Source organism: Melanotaenia boesemani, chromosome 5, assembly GCF_017639745.1.
Source record: "Melanotaenia boesemani isolate fMelBoe1 chromosome 5, fMelBoe1.pri, whole genome shotgun sequence".
In the NCBI taxonomy this organism is placed as follows: Eukaryota; Metazoa; Chordata; class Actinopteri; order Atheriniformes; family Melanotaeniidae; genus Melanotaenia; species Melanotaenia boesemani.
The window spans coordinates 32,515,327-32,534,876 of record NC_055686.1 but is presented as its reverse complement, the minus strand read 5'-3'; the positions used below and the strand labels follow the sequence as shown (position 1 = coordinate 32,534,876).

The 19,550-nt window shown below is 39.2% G+C and overlaps 1 protein-coding gene across 1 annotated transcript; it reads right to left on the bottom strand.

Annotated features, from left to right (window-relative positions):
* Window positions 1–713: 713 nt before the first annotated feature.
* On the bottom strand, window positions 714–19,040 carry nectin4a (nectin cell adhesion molecule 4a). The gene is made up of 11 exons (XM_041985443.1): window positions 18,713–19,040; window positions 12,514–12,711; window positions 11,782–11,949; window positions 10,126–10,404; window positions 9,868–9,985; window positions 6,237–6,391; window positions 5,996–6,155; window positions 5,602–5,677; window positions 5,342–5,404; window positions 2,832–3,023; window positions 714–2,694 (listed from the first exon to the last, which is right to left on the bottom strand). The coding sequence occupies exons 1-11, from the start codon at window positions 18,765–18,767 to the stop codon at window positions 2,323–2,325; spliced, it is 1,836 nt and encodes a 611-aa protein (XP_041841377.1). The 5' UTR covers window positions 18,768–19,040; the 3' UTR covers window positions 714–2,322.
* Between the last annotated feature and the right edge of the window lie 510 nt (window positions 19,041–19,550).

The following is a 19,550-nucleotide window of genomic DNA, read 5'->3' as shown; positions in this document are numbered from 1 at the left end:
GGTGACTGGTTCAGCACATGAATGCAGCCCTAGAAAGCACCAAAATGTGTAAACGTCACTTATATGAACAACAGGCTAACGCAAGCGCCTTTAACAGTGAAACTAAGAATTGTACACTCACCACTTCATCAGGTCGACCTGTTTGATAACACAAATAGCCAAACAGTCAATCATTTAACAGCAGCCGCTTGATATATTTAGTCATGTAGACAGGGTCAAGACGATTTGCTTGACCAACTGAGGTCCGCAGAACAGCATCTCTGAACACACAACACGCCAGCCTTGAAGCAGATGGGCTACAGCAGCAGAAGACACACCAGGTGCCACTCGGTGTGGTCTGAACCCATCCTGCCTAGTTTAATGCTTCAGGTTGCCAGTGGTGCAATGGTGTGGGGGATATTTTCTTGGCCTACTTTGGCTTTTTGACAGTTACTTACCAGCATGGCTACCACAACATCACATCTCACGTTGTCTTTTCTGGTCTGAGCCTATGGGAGACTATTTTTTGGTTTTTTATTCAGTTAATAACCGGAAAACCTCAGCGCTCTGTCTGAAAAGCAGTCATGTAAACATATAAAGGAAGGTTTTATTTGCAGTATATGGTCAGAGCATGAAGGCGTTCCCACGATATTATTAACATTTGTGGGCCCATTTAAAAAAACCTCATGATGCAGCAAGCAAACTGTTGTGAAAGCAAACACTAGCTACTTTGCAACTTTGAAAAATTTATTGCAAACTTTTAATGTCTTCTGTATTACTCTACAATGTGGGGGGAGGAAAAAAAACTCGTAGCTCAAAAGGCAAATCCAAATGTTTGGACATTTGAGTGTACCTTTATATATATATATATATATATAAAAAAGAGCATGCACATTTATTTTTACCCATCAACACAGTTGCCCATGCAAGGACCCAAATAATGATAAATAATGACAAGTAATAACACAAATAATGACACTCGATCCTGAAGATCTCCAGAATCATAGTGAATAATGCATAACCACTGATAGGCTCATCCAGGTCCCTGTCATTTCCAACTCTACCCACGAGGAGGCACTGCCTGCCTCAAAAACAACCCAACCATATGTCAGCTCTTCACTGCTGTGTGCTGTAGTTATGACTTTGAGTCAGTCACCAACTCTCCTTTATCTAAACATTAAAAGATTAGTCGGTATTTGACTCTTATTTCGGGAGCAAACATGTCTGCAGCAGATATAATGAGTCAGTATCAGAATAGCATGGGTAGAGAACATATTAATACTTCATATTTGTTTAAAATTTGAATAGAAAATTTCCTTTGGCACATCTGGATTGCAACAGAACCCAACAATTCTCAGAATATCTTATAAAAATACATGCTTGGTTTTGCCTTGGTATTAAAGTTCATGTCACATTACTCTTGGAAAGGTATTGCTGAAAAACTCCAGCTTGTCACCAGTAGTGTGTTGATGCAGCATGTCCGTGGTTGTGGCAACTTTAGATGCGTGTTGAAATCCAGCCGCATAAAACAGTGTGCAAGGCCGTGGAAGAAGATATGTCATCTTGTCCAGCTTCCACCCACTTTGCATGTGAGAAGAGGTAAAAATTCATTTGTAAAATGTCAATTTTTGTCCAAAATATGAAAGATATGGGTGTGACCTAACAGCTAGAAACATATTATCTGGACTATATTACAAAAATATTTCAGAGCATGACCTTGATAAAAAAAAAAAAAAAAAAGGTTTCATATGCACATTTGTACAGATTTACAGACCACTACACATGCAGAGCAAAGATTTCCATTTGTTTCAGTGCATGAGGTGAAGACAGAGAGACAGTGAGACATTATAGGGAGGTACGTATGTTTCAGGTGTAGTCAGCGATGCACAGGGCAAAGATTTGGATCAGACCCCAATCACTCTTGTGTAAAGAAGCTTCTCAAAAGCTTGGCTACTCTTCCACTGATCACAAAAAAAGAACATGAGATGTGGTAATCTTTAGTGTGATTTATCATCGTTCCCACGGTCCTTTTTCTGCCTCATGTGTCTGAGCGCTTTCGATATCTCCCCTCACAAGGTGTGTCACATTCACCTGTCAGCTGCAGCTGATTAGACCAACATCTGTATTGTGAAAGCTAGGTGATTAAATCCCATAGCTGCAGCGGAAATTTGTCCCTGTCTGTACTTATAATCCAGAGGAATACAATATTACATTGATCCCCAAACTATGTGCAATCTGTTGGTACCTAGTACAGAAAATAGAAGATGCAGCATTTTAGTCAAGGTGCAGACTGATTTTCTCCACCCAGTTCTGTAGCTTAACTTGTCATTTTGCTGCCACCTGTTAAACAATCTGGGCCTTGTGGATCATGGTGTTGTGGGGACTCTCCAGAATGGGCATTGCTATCCTCAGTTTGGAGCTTTGAGTGCTGGTTGCCGTGGACACATTAGAACAGCTGGCCTCACTGACTTGATCATCAGGATGCTCTTGACTGGCAGGCCCGCCCAAGCCTTCATCGACTTCATCCTCGTCGTCTGGTAGTGGAGGGTAGCTGCTGCTCATGGGAGGAGGAAGGTAATTCTTAGTGATACTTCCTTGTCGTGAGCCTCCATTCACTGGGATGAGGGCGCTGCCATTCAGGTGTCTTAAAATCTCAGTGGAGTGCAGTGGAGGGAAGGGTGACGGCATGAGAGGAGGGTGGAAACGGCTTTCCTGCTGCAATGACACAGACCAGACGTGAATAACTGCGTCATTATCATCGGGTATGTGTTCAGAGGTTAGTAAGCTGGGTGAGAGGAATTCTACAGTTTGGTGAAATCAAGCTTGGGCATGCCCAAAAACAACACACTTACCAAGGACATATTGCTGTTTCTCACATATGTCTCCACTCTGAGCCGATGATCCTCTTCTCTATCCAGAAACCTGTCTCTTCCCCTCCGGGAGTTGTTGTACAGGACTGGTCTACCCAGGGAGTCGTACGCTCCCCCTCCTCCCCGCCCACCTGAGATCGTAGATCTGCTGTCACGGCAGTGAGGCTGCTCCGGCTTGCAGAGAAAATACACTGATTAGATGATCAGATAGAAATGTTTCCTTCTCTTCCTTTAAAGTGAGTTTCTCCTTAGAGCATTTATTATTTAAAACAGGACAAATTAAAATAAAATATTTACTAATTATTGTAGTTAACTTGTCTAAAAGTAGGCTCATAGTCACACACTGGCATTTTTAAAAGCATGCTTCCCAACTGTGCACTTGGTGGAAAAAAGCAGCAACTTTATTACTTATATCAGTTTAGCAGAAAGACCGGAAACAGAAGGAACCAGCTGGCCGATTTACCGTAAAGCCCCAAATTATCAGCATCAGTAATGTTGTGTTTGCACAGTTACAACAAAATGTACACAATCTACTCTGTAGGCCGACTAAAAAACAAAAAAGATATATAAAAACATCACAAAACTGCACTTTTCATGCATCTGAAATATTCAAATATTCCCTTGTGATTTCTTCTAATCCTTGGAAAAATGTCTATAGCTTAATTTAGTAGTTGTCACAATTACAAAGAGAGAATTGTGCACTTAACTAATGGATTTTATACAGACTGTGTATGAGGATTAATGCAAAGCTGGCATCTGGGCATAAACAAGTATATTCTAAAACATAAAACTAATATAAATAAAAGAAATTTGAAAATCCAAAATAAATTAAATTAAAGTAAATTACTTTGTTTTATCTGGGTCCTAAACTTTTTGGACATGGAATAATATCAACATGAAATGGACACATGCAAAGATGCCTAAAATGAATCATTTTAGCAGCGCCGCCAAATATGAAAAATGTGAATGTAAGAAGTGTCTTTAGACAATAATGATCAGACGTGGTTCAAATTTAGTTCTGTAGCAGGACTGTCCACAGTGCAGCACCTCCCTCCATCCCTTTCTAGTCTCTTTATAGCCATTTTTTATCTAATAATAGAAGAATATTACTTTTAAACATCTTTATTTGCAAATTGTTGGTTTGCTACAATGAAAAATTTATAAAACTTTAATCAGTCTAAAAATGTCATTTTTACATATGTGATAGTGAGCAGCAGTTTTATGTAATGAAAAATGAAGGCATGTTAAAAATCTAATAGCCAAAAAGTGTAGTTATTTATTAGTTATTTGTTCGTTAAAGGTAGTCATTTAAACTGTAAATGGGAGTGTGTTGCTCATGTCTGTATACCATGAAGCTAACCAGTGGTTGAACAGCTTAAAGGGATTTTTTGTTTGTTTGTTTTTCTTTTTGTGGGTTTATTTTACCTGGTAAAAGGCACTCAGAAGGAAGCCGCCAAGAAAAACTAATATTCTTACCATCTAAAACAACCTAAACTACAGCAGCTTTGATGGAGAGCTATGTCATGGATATGTTAAAGGTGTCACTTTTGCCTCAAACTGGGCCTATAAAGCCACACAATTCTCTAAACTGGACTTTTTTTTTAATGCACTGCAAACCTTGTTGCTTCAGGACGTTCTGCAGGAAATGCAAACAACCGTCTACTGCAGAAGTCACAAGGTGCAAATATCCACAACGTACTTCCTGCTCAAACCTCTATGAATAATTTAAAGGTCAGAGTTGTTTTAAATACTTAAAAATGTGTTCTTCTGTTGGCTACTTTCCACTTAGCTGTTAGCTCGCCTGTCAGGACAGCAGAGATTCTCTAAACAGAGTGTTCTGACTCCCGTCTACTGCAGATAAAACACAACTCATAAGTATTTCATACAACACCACAAAAAAAATAAATAAATAAATAAACAAATCAATATCCTTTTAAATTAAGAAAAAGACAGGAAATAGCTAGCTATTAGCCCCTTCTGGTGGAGCTATTTTAGAGTTTTGACCTCTGTTTCCTTTAAAACAATCAGCTTTATATCAAACATGATATAATTGGTCAGTTAGGTCATTTTACAACTGCTGGATTGCAGATTTTGTTGTTTTGGAATGAGCCAGTGTAACCAACGCCTCTTGTTTCCAGTCTAAATGCTTAGCTAAGCTAATCAAGTTTAAGATTAAGAGACATGCAGTATATAAGTGCAGAGTCAGTTTTCTAGAGTAAAAACACTCCAGCTCTTACTCCAAGTCCCATGCAGAGCATAGAGAGAAATCAGCATGCTTAAAGAAATGAAAGAGTCATAGAAGCATAGAAAAAGAAATGAGCTGCCTGAAGATATCCTCAGTAACACAGCGTGTTAATATCATTATCTATGATGCACTACATTCACATTTGAACTGTTGAAGCTCAGAACTTAGCCCTCTGGCATCTGGACAGTAAAGCCTCAGTCCCAGGCCCTGGCCTTGCATGCAGATTTAGAGAGATACGTAGACTGACCCCCAGGGAAGACAGACTGGTCCTCAGGGTTCCCTCCACCTTTAGGGGGATGTTTTCTTCTGTCTGCAGTTCAAACAAACACATGGTATGAGATCAAAAGACAGACTAACCCTTTAAAAGACTTCCAAAATGACTGATGATAGTTAGCATGTTTCTGCTACAATATTAAGCTATGGAACCAAAGACCCTCAGAATGTAAACCCTGATGCATGAAGACAACAGGAAACATAAAGGATGGGATGGTAATTAAGTTGGAGTACCGCTCCTCTAGCATCAGTGCTGTAAGAGTTCACCCTCCTGAAAGAAGCTTGCCTGGAGAGAGTGCTTATTTCTTCCCTGTGACGGCAAAAAGAAAAAAATAAGAAATTAGACAATTAAATATAGTTCTAGTGTGAATTATGTGTTACTACAAGTTAAAGTTCTCATGTTACATATTTTTTTCTGTCTCTGCTGACAGTGATTTATTGAATTTTCCACTTTTACATGCACATCTTGTCATTGTGCTTTAGTGTCATGTTGATACTGTCAGCTGTAATATGCTTAATAGCCCTGACTTGCTTCGTTAATGGAGTTTCTCTTGGTTTTATCTGCCTTGTGGAGGCTATTTAACTTCATCTCATCGTATCTCATCTTAATTAACACGTTATCTCGTACCTTTTGTCATTCAGCTCCTGCTTCAGTCTCTTGTTCTTGCGTTTGTGGTAGCATGTGAGGGTGATGATAATGGTGAGCATCAGAAGCAGCAGCCCACCGGCTGCACCCCCGAGCATGATCATCATCATGCTGTTGACTTGTGTTTGCTCTCGCTGGGTGTCTGTGTAGGGAGAAATTAAATGGAATACATAAACAAATATAAACTGACATTACCGTGAAAAGTCTGATTCTGTCTGTCTACCTGTCAGACGAATCTCCACCTCCGCCTTCGCTTTTCCCACTTCGTTCACTGCCTCACACTGGTAGATGCCTTCATCTGAGGAGTTGAGGGGTCGCCCAAATACTAGTGATCCGTTAGGGTCGGCAATGGCATCTTTTGGAAGATGTCCTCCCAGTCTGCAAGCAGAACAAACACAAAAGAATTTCAGTCCAGAGTATAAGATTCTAGATGTGATTTATTTAAAAGACTGATTTTAAAGAGCATTTTATAGTAAAGTGAAATTTCTCTGTGATGTGTCAACACAACTGGTTCATTCTTGTGCTTTTTCTTTTTTAATACATTATTGATTCAGCGTTGAGTAGCTGTACAAAAAAATCCTTTAAAAATTCTCAGGTACAGGTTGAATATGCAGCAAATGTCCAAAGAAAATCTTGAAAATCCTGGAGAACCATCCCTTAATCCCATATTTAAAAGATTACAAAAGAATCTAGATATTTAGAAGCAAAAATAAATCATTAAAAATGAGATGTGACTCAATTCTTTTGCATAGTGCTGTTTGTACTAAAGTCAGTAGCCTACTGTATACTTCATTGTTAGGCAGTGGCTGGAAGCCTCCAAACCAGAAGTACAGAGATAAATAAAATAACTGCATGTGCAGAAATACATGTTCAGGAATCTACTGCACAAGGTGCCAGCCAGATAACAAACATGACGGCAAACAGACGGGGATGTTGTGCACAAAAAGACAATCGAACATAAAGTGTTTTCTTCAAGAAATAGCTTCGTATAGGGAAAAAAACAACAGCTACAAAAAATGCATCATCTTTGTACCCACAGCAGTAATTTCCTCACTTTTAGAAGCAAGTGAGAGAAGAAAATGTGCTTAAATTCTCATTAAATTAATAATTCTTATATAATAGATTTATGACTCAGTCTTTTAACTTCTGTGGAATATGTTGCTCAAGTGTTCTCTAGTTGTTTTTTTTAACTTCACGTTACATGCTCTGAGTGTTTCTACAGCACCTATTTCAGACAGCCCCTATCACAAGTGTGAAAGAGGAACTTACTTTTTCAAATTTGCATCTCACTCTGATAACATCTCACACAAATCCACACCTTTTTCTGCTTCCCCTTTCTCCTCTAACCCCCTTTTTTTTTATCCCGCCTGCTCCCACTAGTTCACCTCTCTCCTTACTACTCACCCTTTCCTTTTCTTTTCCACTCACCCCCTCCTTCCTCCCGCCATCGTGTGAAACTGTCTCATCTGTCTGCTTTTGGCGCAAGCCGCAACATGACACTGTGACATTAGCATGACTTCACCTGCTGCCATTAATGATAACAGGTTTTCTTGCTGCTGTAGCTGCGCGCTTTAGCTCGAGTGTGTGTTCATGTGAAGTGAGTCAGTGTGGTTGACTGTAACCAGAGATATGATTTTGTAGATGGCGTGTGTCTGAGCATTACTCACAAAACCTCTTTCTCAAGATGTGTTTGTGATCAATAACAAGGCATTTCACTTGGCCATAAAACAAAATAATCGATTTTTATTTTACTTCAGCTGCAAAAGCGGCCCTGCTGTGTGGATTTCCCTCCTTTGGGCCCAGCTGTCACCTTTCATACTTCACCAAGAGCCGTCACTCTTCTCCTGTCTCTTTTCATGGCACATATTTTTCCAAGTACCACACCCTGAGAATATCTAATGTGGCAAAGAAAATGGTCTTAAAGAGACACCGTGTGACTCAAGCAGAAGAAGTCAGGCATGTGAGTCAAACCCTCATCTGGGTTAAGAGCCGGGCAGCAGTGCGCAGCATGTTATGTGACACACGCAATATGTAGATCTGTCAGTTTCCATTGAGGCAGCAGGATCAGGAGGTGACAATGTCAGGGCTTGTTTGGTGAAGTCAAGTGGAAAGGGTCCTCCTCTGCAGTGCTGTCAAAACCTATTTTTACTCAAGGTGTACATATCATACTATACACTATACACTGTATAGTAACTGATCATTTTAAAATTTAATTCATGGTTTTGATGTAGGACTTTAAAAGGAGGGAGTACTCTGGAGATTTTTATGTAAACAAGTATGAATTCTTCTGGTCCACAGACCCTCAGAGAATAATGCTTCACAAAAAGAGAAATCTGAAATACAAACAGATTTTCCCAACTTCAACAAAACGTAAGTTAAAGCGGATGACTGCACATCTAAGTGAATCTTTTCTCCATCCTGGTACAGGAAAGATTACACAATTCATCCACTTCATCATCAAATGTTCATTTTGAAAGATTTACACTCACTGCCCACTTTATCAGGTCCACCTGTTCAGCTGCTGGTTTACACAAATAACTAATCAACCAATCACATGACAAGAACTCAATGCATCTAGTCATGTAGACAAGGTGAAGACGATTTGCTGAAGTTCAAACTGAGCTACAGCAGCAGAAGACCACACCGGGTGCCTCCTGTCAGCTAAGATGGGGTACCAACTGTTACCAACGTGGCCTGGTTTAACCACCACAGCCTACCTAAAGATTGTTCCTGACCATGTTCATCCCATTATGACCACAGTGTAACATCTTCTGATGCTACTTCCAGCAGGATTATGCACCATGTCACAAAGCTCAGATCATCTCCAGCTGCTTTCTAGAACATGACAGTTAGTTACCTGGACTCCAACGGCCTCCACAGCCATCAGATCTCAGTCCAATACCAGCTTTGGGATGTGGTAAAATGGGAGATTCTCAAAATGTTTCCAACACCTTGTTGAATTTTTGACACCAAGAATTAAGGCAGTTCTGAAGGAAAAATGGGATCCGATCCGGTACCAGCAAAGTGGACCTGATAAAGTAGCCGATGAGTTTAATTGGAGTAATTGGACTGTATTAGTTTCTCTTTAAACTGCATTGCTAACTGGTTCTATATGAACACCCTGAATCAATATACTTCATTATCAAAACTTATTTGTGCCAAATCCTGTAACCTGTTGTTATGGGCACTATTGTAGGTATGGGAATATTTCCATTCAACCAGACATTAGATGAAGCATTTTACTCCTGATTCAGCCTTTCCAGTCCACTTTTTTTCCTAAATGACATCTAGATTTCGTTGCGAGCATCCTTTATTTTCACCACTATTTCCTGACATTATTACAGTTCTTGAAATGCACTTCTGTGAATATCAATGAAAGACTTAACAGACTCCCTCGTTAGCTCTGCTGTTGGACAAACACCGCACACTTGTCCCTTAACTTCAGGTTGAAATGCTTACATATCAAACCTTAGTTGTAATTCATGAAATATTGACAACACATCCCACAAAATGACCATAACCCGAGTTCATGTAACTAAGAAGCCTTGCATGACAACACCCTAACTCTGATTCATGAAATGCTTCTGTGGTGCTGAGCTCCAGACTTCATAAAAACTCAAAATTACCGTCTGTAGCTTCTACTGAGGATATGAAATCACAAGACTTATTAATGAATGTTGTAATATAAATCTTAAAGACACTGCACATTGCATTGCATGCAATTCATTAACTCACTTGACAAGTAATTGGCATTATTACTGGTAGTTCCAAGAAAAGTATCAGCAACCACACATTTCAGACAGTTAGTCATACGAACACCAGACAGTGAGACAGGGAGGAGTGTGCTGCTCTACCTGGACCAAGTGAAACTGTGCGGTTTGGGGTTTCCTCCACTCGCGCACGTCAGGACAGCATTCTCCAAACCAACAAACCAGTCTCCATTGTATCCTGACACCTCGGCATCTGGAGGGACTGGAAGAAAGAAGAAGTCATTTACAAGCTTTAATCAGTGAAGACAAGAGAAAGAAAAAAGGAGGCAGTGTTTATGACAGGAAAGAGCTCTCCTTTCTATTGTGCTGAACTGCCTTTGTGTAACTTTAATGACCACTCACAGTGTACTACCAGGTTGTTTTTTAGCCTGCGTGGGCCTGGAAAAGCCGGATGCCACACCAGGCAGTCCAGTTTTTTGCCGTTCATGCTCCTCAGGGGGTGCAAGGAGAAGTATGTAGAGACCGCCCCGTTGTCTAAGGAACGATTGATGGACTGGCCGTTTAGTTCAGTGTCCCAGGAGAGGTGGGGTGGTGGGTGGCCTATGGAGCGACAGGAGGCAACCTGCCGGTAGGCCTGCCCCTCCACCACAACAACAGGATCCAAGGAGGAAATGGGAATGGCTGGAAGGGTGAAAGTGACAGTGTTTGATCATTGAGAAAAAAGATCTCAAAGTCTTTCTCATAACAAGTGAATAAACCTCACATTTATCAACAGTGTAGCACAATTCACACAATATCTTTTAATTAACTTTTTGTACTGGTTTTATATTGTGAGATTTAGAAACATTTATGTCCTTTTTCTTACAATTTTGCAGTCCATAAATTTTCTATCTAAACAACTTTACAACGTCAACAGTTTCAGGTTATATATCCAGTGCTTTGGAGAATTTGTTAAGATTTGTGAAACACTAAAGTCCCCACGAAATAAAGTCCAAACTGCTTTTATATCACCAACACACCATCATCTGTTCCAGCAATAAAAAAAATAATAATAGTATTTTACAGGTATCTTTAATAGTGTTCTCTGGAAAAGAACTAAAACAAAGTTTTTAATGTATGATAATGCAATAGGTTTCAGAGACTGTATGTATCAAATACAAGTTGAATTGAATCCTACCGTAAACCTAAACTCCCTGGTCCATAACCTGCTCCAAGTATCATTAAATATGTACGATTTTTATGGTATATTTTCAGGAACATTTCAGTTTTAATTCAGATTGATAAAGTTATATCTGAACAATGCAAAAAATTTCAATTGCAAATAAATCATTTCTACATTTTGTAAGATTTGTTGCCTGAAGCCAAAGCCAAGGCAGAAAAATTGAAAATGTATGCTCAAAACTAGCTATATGTTGAAGTTTTTATCTGTGTATTATCTAGAATATAAAATTATTTCCTTAACAAACTTTGGATCCTTAACCCTTTATTGCCTACAGTATTATATTTGATACATACAGTTTTTGAGACTTATTGCATCTCTTTCTGGTAAAAACTCGGCTCAGAACCCTGATGCATACAATATGATAGCCGTCTTCTGCCCTCTGGTTACTTTTTGCACCTCAATAATTCTGACATTACAGTACATATACCCTGCATAAATGCAAATTATTTTTTAATTTTACATTTTGTTAAAGGGCCAAATAAAAGATTCAGATTTGAAAAAAAAAAACGTAATTTTCTATTGATTGTTTCCCCTGCGATCCTGCATTGGAAAAAGCGGTCATAGAAGATGGATGGATGGATGAATGGATGGATGGATAGATGGATGGATGGATAAGAGCTAAATAGATTGAAGCTTTAATAGGAATTGTAACAGAAATTATTCTAATGAATTGGTTAAAGGTACAAATAAATGTTTACTTCTTTGTGCCAGTGATTTTTACATTATGAACTGTTGTAAATGTTTAACTTTTCCAGAAAATACCTGAGAAATAAAGGGCATACAACACATCATTCATGTTGGGTTCATAATTTTTTCTACTCTACAGCAAAACTCACTCCAAACAATGAGGGACATCTCATTGTCAAAGTTGCCAGATGGGAAGGTACTGATGTGACAAATGTACATCCCCTCATCAGAGAGCCCTGTGCTCATGATGACCAGGGTTGAGTCCACGGTAGGTTCGCTGCTTTTGAAGCGCACGCGTTGAGCCCACAACCCAAACCCTGCAGATGGAGAGGGGGAGGGGAAAAAACGAGTAGAGAGAGAAAGAGAGAGAGAGACTGTCAAAGAGTAAATGTAAGGAAGTGACTTCAAACAATAAGTCCACTGAGTTTCCAAACAGACCCCAGGGTTTCTTTTGTCTCTTTTAGTTCAATGTGCAAGTTTGCACCCTGACATTAAATTACATTAAAGTACACTGTGGGCATTTAGCTTGCAGTCTCATGCTGCACACTCACATCTGCTGTAAGTTTTAACTCTTAAATCACTACAAAGGAAAAACAACAACACAAATAAGCTTTGAAAGATCAGAGTCTGGAAATATTTCCCCTCGCAGTTTTTAGCATTTGCCTTAAAGCTTTTTAAGTTCTGCAAAGACAGAAACAAATCCTCCAAACTCACCTCGGCTGAAACTGACAAACAGAAACTTGGCTTGGTAGAATGAGCGTAAATGGTAAGATTGGGTGTGACGATAAAGGAGACATTTCTCAAAGTGAAGATTTGAACTTTCACTATATTTTCCTCTACATAAAACATCAAGCTAGAGACCACGGTGCCAGTGAACCCACCTGTCTGTCCGTTCTCACGATGAGCAGTGATGATCTGGTCTTTGGTGGCATCACGGTTCTTCTTAAACCAGGTGACCTGCACCACCACATTGCCGTTACTGGGCTGGTAGCGGCAAGGCAGAACAGTCTCCTCTTCCGCCAAGGATTGTAAGGAATTCTTTGGAGGGAGATCCACAAACTCTCCTTTTATCGCTGTCACTAAAACACAAAAATAAACCGATCTACTTATACATCAAGGACTTGCTGCTACTTGACATACAGTGACAATGATGCTTGACTTAATTGAACACAACATGTTGAGAAAGAGAAATATCATCATTTCATTTTTTATTTTATTTTATTGCTTATTTGACAGGGACAATGCACAATCACATGATTGCACTGGAGTTAGCTTAAAGCTAATTTGCATCTGCAGTCCCTGGGCATTTTAATAACAAGGCAAATACAAATAAGACAGTAAGAAGCTATAAATACAGCATAAGAATTTAGTCTAAATAACACAGGAGTAAAAAATAGAAACTGTAAGGCATAAATAGTTAATAATAATGTTAAAAGGCCTTACTTTAGTTACACCAGCATCTTTACAAAAAATAAGCCCTGAGTGTAAGTAAGCTGAGGCATTTAATCAGGGTTACAGTCTTGTGTGGATTTCAGCCAAAGTTTAAGTTGTTTTTTTTTAACCTGCCAGATCCTCTGATATCGGCAAGAAGGGAATTTCACTTCCCCACCTCATTCGACTTCAGGGGAGCAAAGAAGGATTTTTAAGCCACACACTGAAGACAGATAAGAAGTAGGAGATAGAAAACAGGATGTGTATCAGAGAAGATGAGAACCACTGCAGATATGTAGTTTAACTAGTTCTGAAAGCAAACTTCACCTCAGAGTTTACATCAGTGTCTGGACTACGCAAACAGTCAAAGGGCTGGAAAACAAAGGCTGAATAAGTCTGCATACACTCCGTATTGTGTGTCTCATGCTGCCACGTGGCAGCACAGTGGTATAAACCACAAGCATCTCTCTATTTTTTCTTTCTTTATCATGTCTCTGTTTAGGCCAGCTTTAAATAAACACACACACACACCGAGGAGACTTGCATCTGCATTTATTTGTTAAGCTTCACGAGCCTGTTGCACCTATCAGGTGGATATTTTTGTCCATGAAGGGTCGCAGGGAAGCTGGAGCCTAACTCAGCATTTAGCAGGTGAGAGGCAGGGTACACCTGGATAGGTCACCAGTCCACCAGTTGGCAGAGCCAACACATAAACAACCATTCACATTCACATTCACACTCACTCCAAGGGAGAATTTAGAAGACCAATTAACCTAACATGCATGTCATTGGACAGCGGGAGGAAGCCAGAATATCTAGAGAGAATTCATGTATACACGGGGAGAACATGCAAATGCCACACAGAAAGACCACTGTTCGAACCTCCCCCCAGCAGAGGCTCAAACCAGCAACCCTCTTGCTGTGAGGCCGCAGTGCTAACCACCACACCACCATGCAGAGCTTTTTTCCTGGAGGCATGCTACTAAAATGAAACAGAATGCAGGTTGGTGGACTTTTTGCTTATTTTGTCATGTTTGTCCGAGTTATTATGTTACTGCTCATCAGCTGGTGCATTACTGGTGACTTCTTTTTTTTGTTTTGTTTTGTTTTGTTTTGTGTGCCAGAGAGTTCTATGCCCATATAGCACAAATAAGGGTTATGGCCAAAAAAAAATAAAAGAAAAAAAGAAAGAAAGAACATTAGATATTTTCATGCAAAATGAATTCAATCTCAGACAAATAATAGATCCATAACTTAACAGAATAAAGGCCTCCTGTATGTATCCCAGCTGAAATACATTTACATTTAAAATATAATTCCTGGTAAAAGCTCTATTACTTGTTTTGTTTGTTTTTTTTTCTCTCTCTCTCATATTTTACTGTCTATGTGTGCAGCTTTAGTTTCATTATGACCTACATGCATTTTTGACCTTTTCAAGTTAAGACGTGCACATATTTTCAAGTATTAAAAATGTTATCAAACTGCTTGTATTAACTATTGAGTGATTAGAGGAAAACTTACTTTGAATTAAGCTTTCCAATGCTGTATAATGTGTGTAGGTGCACAAATGATATATTCATCTGTCACGTCCCAGACATGGGATATCTGGTACCAATGGGGCAAATGATGACAATACAGACAGCGACTTCAGTTCATCTTCTGCATTCATTTTGCAAATGCAGTGCTGCACATTATAGCTCACATGAGATCATCAAAAGGAAGAAGAAAAGCTAAGATGTATTTATTGACCTCACAGGCCACCATTGTCTACTATACATTATCACAATCTACTTACAAACTATGATGGTTGTAAAAACCATAGAGACTCTAGCTGTGTCCCAATTCAGGGTGTGCGCATGAAGGGCATCGAAGGGCAGATTCATAGGCTACATGAAACATTACGGTGCGGCAAGCACTGTCCCCTCCGAATCCACCCTACAAATCCGCCTTTCGTTTGGCCTCAAATGAAGGCTGCTGGTGATGCTTCCTTCAAGGCCTTTTTTCTCCCAGAATTCATTGCACACAAGACGATGGTGAATGAGCAACAGAGCTCACAAGAGTACTTTTTTTTAACTACACCTTTGTAGAAACGTGACAAAATCAAGATCATTGAAAACATGTTTGTTAAATGGTGACATTAAAATTTTGCAATATTTGATATTCGTCGATTTTTAAGGGTTAAGGAAGTGTCTACCAGCTGGAAAACAGCAAAGCCTCAAACATTTTTTTTAACATTACTACCCAGTCGGTGTTAAGGTTTACTGAAGTGTTCTATGATATGCAAAGAGTAATTTCAGAGGTTTAAGTCTCCTGTGTTGTTGCTATGGGAAATTCTTCTTGGCTAGATAGGCTGTCCAATTTCACGAACGTTAAGCAGACTTCCAAGTGTGTAGACTACGGGGGACACTGGACCCTACGTAGTCTGCCCAATAATCAGTATCTCTTTCATAGATAATGCAAAATTCTGATTTTTAACATGGCATGTGTAGTAACTTTGTTGTTTAAGCATTATTGTGTTAAGAAACTTACGTGTTAATTTCAAAGATTCATCTCTCCAATAATTTAATTTAATCTCAATAAGTTTAATTTGGACAGCCCTGGTAAAAAAAAAAATTAAAAAATCCCAAGTTTTTTTGATAAATGTAGGCTATATATTAAAAAAAAAAACATCTGGCAACCCCCTGAAATTATTTCATGACCCCCAGTTTGAAAACTAATGGCCTCAACGACACTGGGAACATGACGCAGCAGCAAACTGTTTGAGGGGGGACCTTTTTCACTGCTGCACCACTAAACCTGCAAAGGGGCAGCTGTGTCATTGGAGATGCTGAGCATTAAAAATGAACTGAGAAAGTTCAGGAAGTGAAGCATTGAAGTTGAACATGACAGAAAGAAGGAGCCGTACCTGTTGTCTGGAGATGGACCAGACAACTGATTAGACAGCTATTTGCTGCAAACGATGTAGAGATAAAGTTGTCACCAGAGGCCGCAATTAGCTCCATCACCTTCGCTTCAGATGTGCTTTGTAGTATCAACAATGTGTGAAACTAAGATCAGCACCCTCCATATCCTCAGGTTAAACTGAAAAAGCTGGAGGACACTCAACCCACATGTCACAGGTGTGTTTGCTAGAGATACCATGGACAAGGTTTTGTTTTGTTTTTTATTTTATAATGTACAATTCTTATGACAGTGGAATAGACTAATGGCTAAGAATAGCATATTCCACTGTCATGGGAATGTGGTTAACACCCAGTCGTGCATAAAAAGAAAAAAATACAATTAAATACAGTGAAACCGGTAAAATTTTGTAACAATACCACCCAGCACTACATCGACACCAGTCATTAAAGTCATTTTACATTTCTGTCAAATATATCCCACTGGAATATAACAACCACTGTCAATGCACACTGGTTTTCTTAGAAGCATTACTAACCATTAAAACCAACACTAACTGCACAAACTGTCCAACTTGAGAAACTATGATTGCACCAATCTAACATGACAAGTGATCTTTTAATGTGAGTTTCATACTAGCAACTCTCACAGGAGCTGATTAATTCCCTGAATTGAGAAAGGGTGCCACTGGAAAGGCAGTGATTCATGTATTTACCGTCAGAGCTGGTGAGTGGTTTTTGAAGACAGATGTGTTTTTTTCCATGGGTATGTGTGTGTCTGTTTATTACCTTGACGTTTCAGCCTACAGAGGAATCTGCCTGTGCTGCATTACTGGAATAGCCTTCAGTCTATCCTGCCTTTATAGATGGAATAGAAATGTTTCACTATACTAAAGCTTCATTAATTAGTTTATTTTGGTAAATGTAACTTCACCTTATTAGCATATAAAGGGTTAATAATAGATAAGAATAAGCAAAAAAAATTTTGCATAGTATGTAGGTCTTTTTCCATACAGCCGTAAACCAATAACCATATCATGGACAATAGGGTTCAGATTGGGGGGGGGCTACAGCTACCTTCCAAAGTTCACAAATATAATAGGAGCACTCTACTATCAGTGGAGTGGAGCCTTTTAGCAATTTAGCATGTGTTGCGATGAAATAAGAATATGGTTTAAGATCTGAGAAAGGAATAGCTAAACTTTCTGTAGCTAGCACAGTGCTAGCATTCCACTGGAATGAACAACTAGGCCAGGAATAAGCTGCGCCACATAACCTGCAGCCATTTGCTTGTTGCTGGGACTGGAGATGCAAGCTCTAGCTACCCATTAGCCACCAGTGTTGCTAAACTGTAATGTAGTTCAGCTAAAGTCTCCTAAACAGAGAAAAGCAGCTAAATGCAGCTGGATTACGTATGTTAATTAGCTTGCTTGGCTTCATCTGACTTCCATGTTTTCTCTTCTACTACATTGGCATGTTCTGTATTTGAATACAGACAACTTCAAAGTAAAATGCTTTCTTACCTAAATTTTAATGTTTCTGCACCTGCATGAACACATCAGTGAGCTTGATACTCATGACTACATTAACTACATTCTCTCCTTGTAGAGCAAAATTGTGCAATACTGCTAGCCATTAGCTGCTACTATTGCAGTCATGTTGGTGGGTTGGTCTATGGTTTATTTTAAACATACAAAGAATAAACAAGTAAACAAAAGAAAACAAGAAGAAGGGTATTCCACCACATATAGACATACGTACATGAAGATATTCAAAAAGTAAATGACAACAAGTCTAAAGTTATTTATTCATACTCACTTTCCACATCAACACTATTTACAACCTACCGCTCCCAGTCAGTCAGCTTCCTGCTCAATAGCTCAAGGTGTGTGTGTGTGTGTTTGTGTGTTTCAACTTTTAGGTATTTCAACAAAATCTAACAAGTGGTGGGTATATCACAACATAAAAATGTCCATGTCTCAATAACTTATGTTAGGTGTGGTCTTGGTCTGAAGATGTCAAAATGTGAACATAATGATGAAGAGGACTGTTTAGACAGAAGTCGTCTTTGAAACAGAACATTCAGAGGTTGACTCACGGTTTAGACACTTCTTTTTTTTGTGGTTAATCATCCTGTTAGAGAACAGTATGATGCTGTGTAATAAACACTTCAACACTGAAGAGTTGTGTGCATTCAAAAATATGTAAAAGGCAACGTGGACTGAACAGTGAACAGCTGGTGATCCTTAAACACATATTTACACCAATAAGAGAGGAAAACGTTGAGTCATATTGGAGTCATTTTAAGGTCATTGCTTTTTCATTGCCAAAACTTTACCTACATGGATTTTTTTTATTGTTTATTTTTAGGAACACAAATGTGTTTTTAGGGGATTAAGAACTGAAGCTTGATTTTAAGTAGCATGCAAACACACCCCTGCTGGGACGGTTCACGCAGTTTCTATGAATCAGGAGTGAGATGGAGCAACTGCAACCTGTTTTTCCTGAAATGTCAGACAACGCCACAAGTGTTTTTTTGGATGGCTGGGGTAGGCCTCGTACTTAACAGAAACTAGCTGATGAATATGCATGTCAAACTGCTATTCAAATGTGCTTATCTTTATCGGTTTTAATTAGTTCATAATGACCATTCACAACACACTCAGACCTCCAGACTGTTGCTGAGGCATTAAAGAGTTATACCACAGAGTTATAGGAATATTTCATTTTATGAAAAGCTTAATCTTACCAATGATCTGAAGCACACAGAGACAGAGTGAGAGTCTGTTCAGCAGAGATGTCATCCTCCTCAGCAGTCGCTGCTAACTGTGCACAAGTTGGAAAAATTCCAGTGCAGGACTAAAGCTCATCAGTCCAGGTAATATGATCTTAAATAACAGGCAATACAGCACGAGGCGCTCTCATTCCTCGTGCAGCTAGATCATCCTTGGTGGTGTTTTGTTCCGTTGAGATCTTAGAACCTTCCTAGGGTGGTGTCCAGGGGGCAAAATTAGTCAGTTTTGTATCTGTATAGTTGAGTCCTTCAGTGTAGTAAAGCCATCATGTTCGCACTCAGTAAAAAAAGAAGGCACAGCTTTACCTGTGTGGGATACACCTGCTTATGCTACACCTCCCTCCTTCCCTCCCTCCCTCCCTCCGTCTCTCTGTCTCTCTCTCTCTCACCTGCAAACACACACACACACACTTAAGTCGCCTTTCTGGTTTGTTTGAGGCAACATGACAGTTATTTTCTCGTCTTTACTTGTTCTGCTCAGAGGAGAGGCAGGTGAAAACAGCAGGCACAAAAACCTGTTTAAACTGCATCCAGATGACACACTGAACATCATAAACAGGAAGACCCAGACCGAAACAAAAGGTTTAAAGAAAATGAATGAACCCATAAAAGATCAAAATGAAAGTTATCATAATTTAAAACAAGAATAAACTCACCTGCCTTGGTTTTGTCCGTTAAATCTCACAAATGCACAGGAAAAGTGATCTCACGCTACCTCATAAATTAATTCCTCGGCTTTTTGCCTCATTTTTCTCTTTACTTGGATGCAAACTAATCTTTTCTCTTTGACATG

Coding starts and splice junctions, on each gene's coding strand:
- nectin4a (XM_041985443.1), bottom strand. CDS start 18,767: ATGACATCTCTGCTGAACAGACTCTCACTCTGTCTCTGTGTGCTTCAG. Junction 11,950..12,513: donor TCGTGAGAACGGACAGACAG/GTGGGTTCACTG, acceptor CTCCATCTGCAG/GGTTTGGGTTGTGGGCTCAA. Junction 2,695..2,831: donor GAAACAGCAATATGTCCTTG/GTAAGTGTGTTG, acceptor GTGTCATTGCAG/CAGGAAAGCCGTTTCCACCC.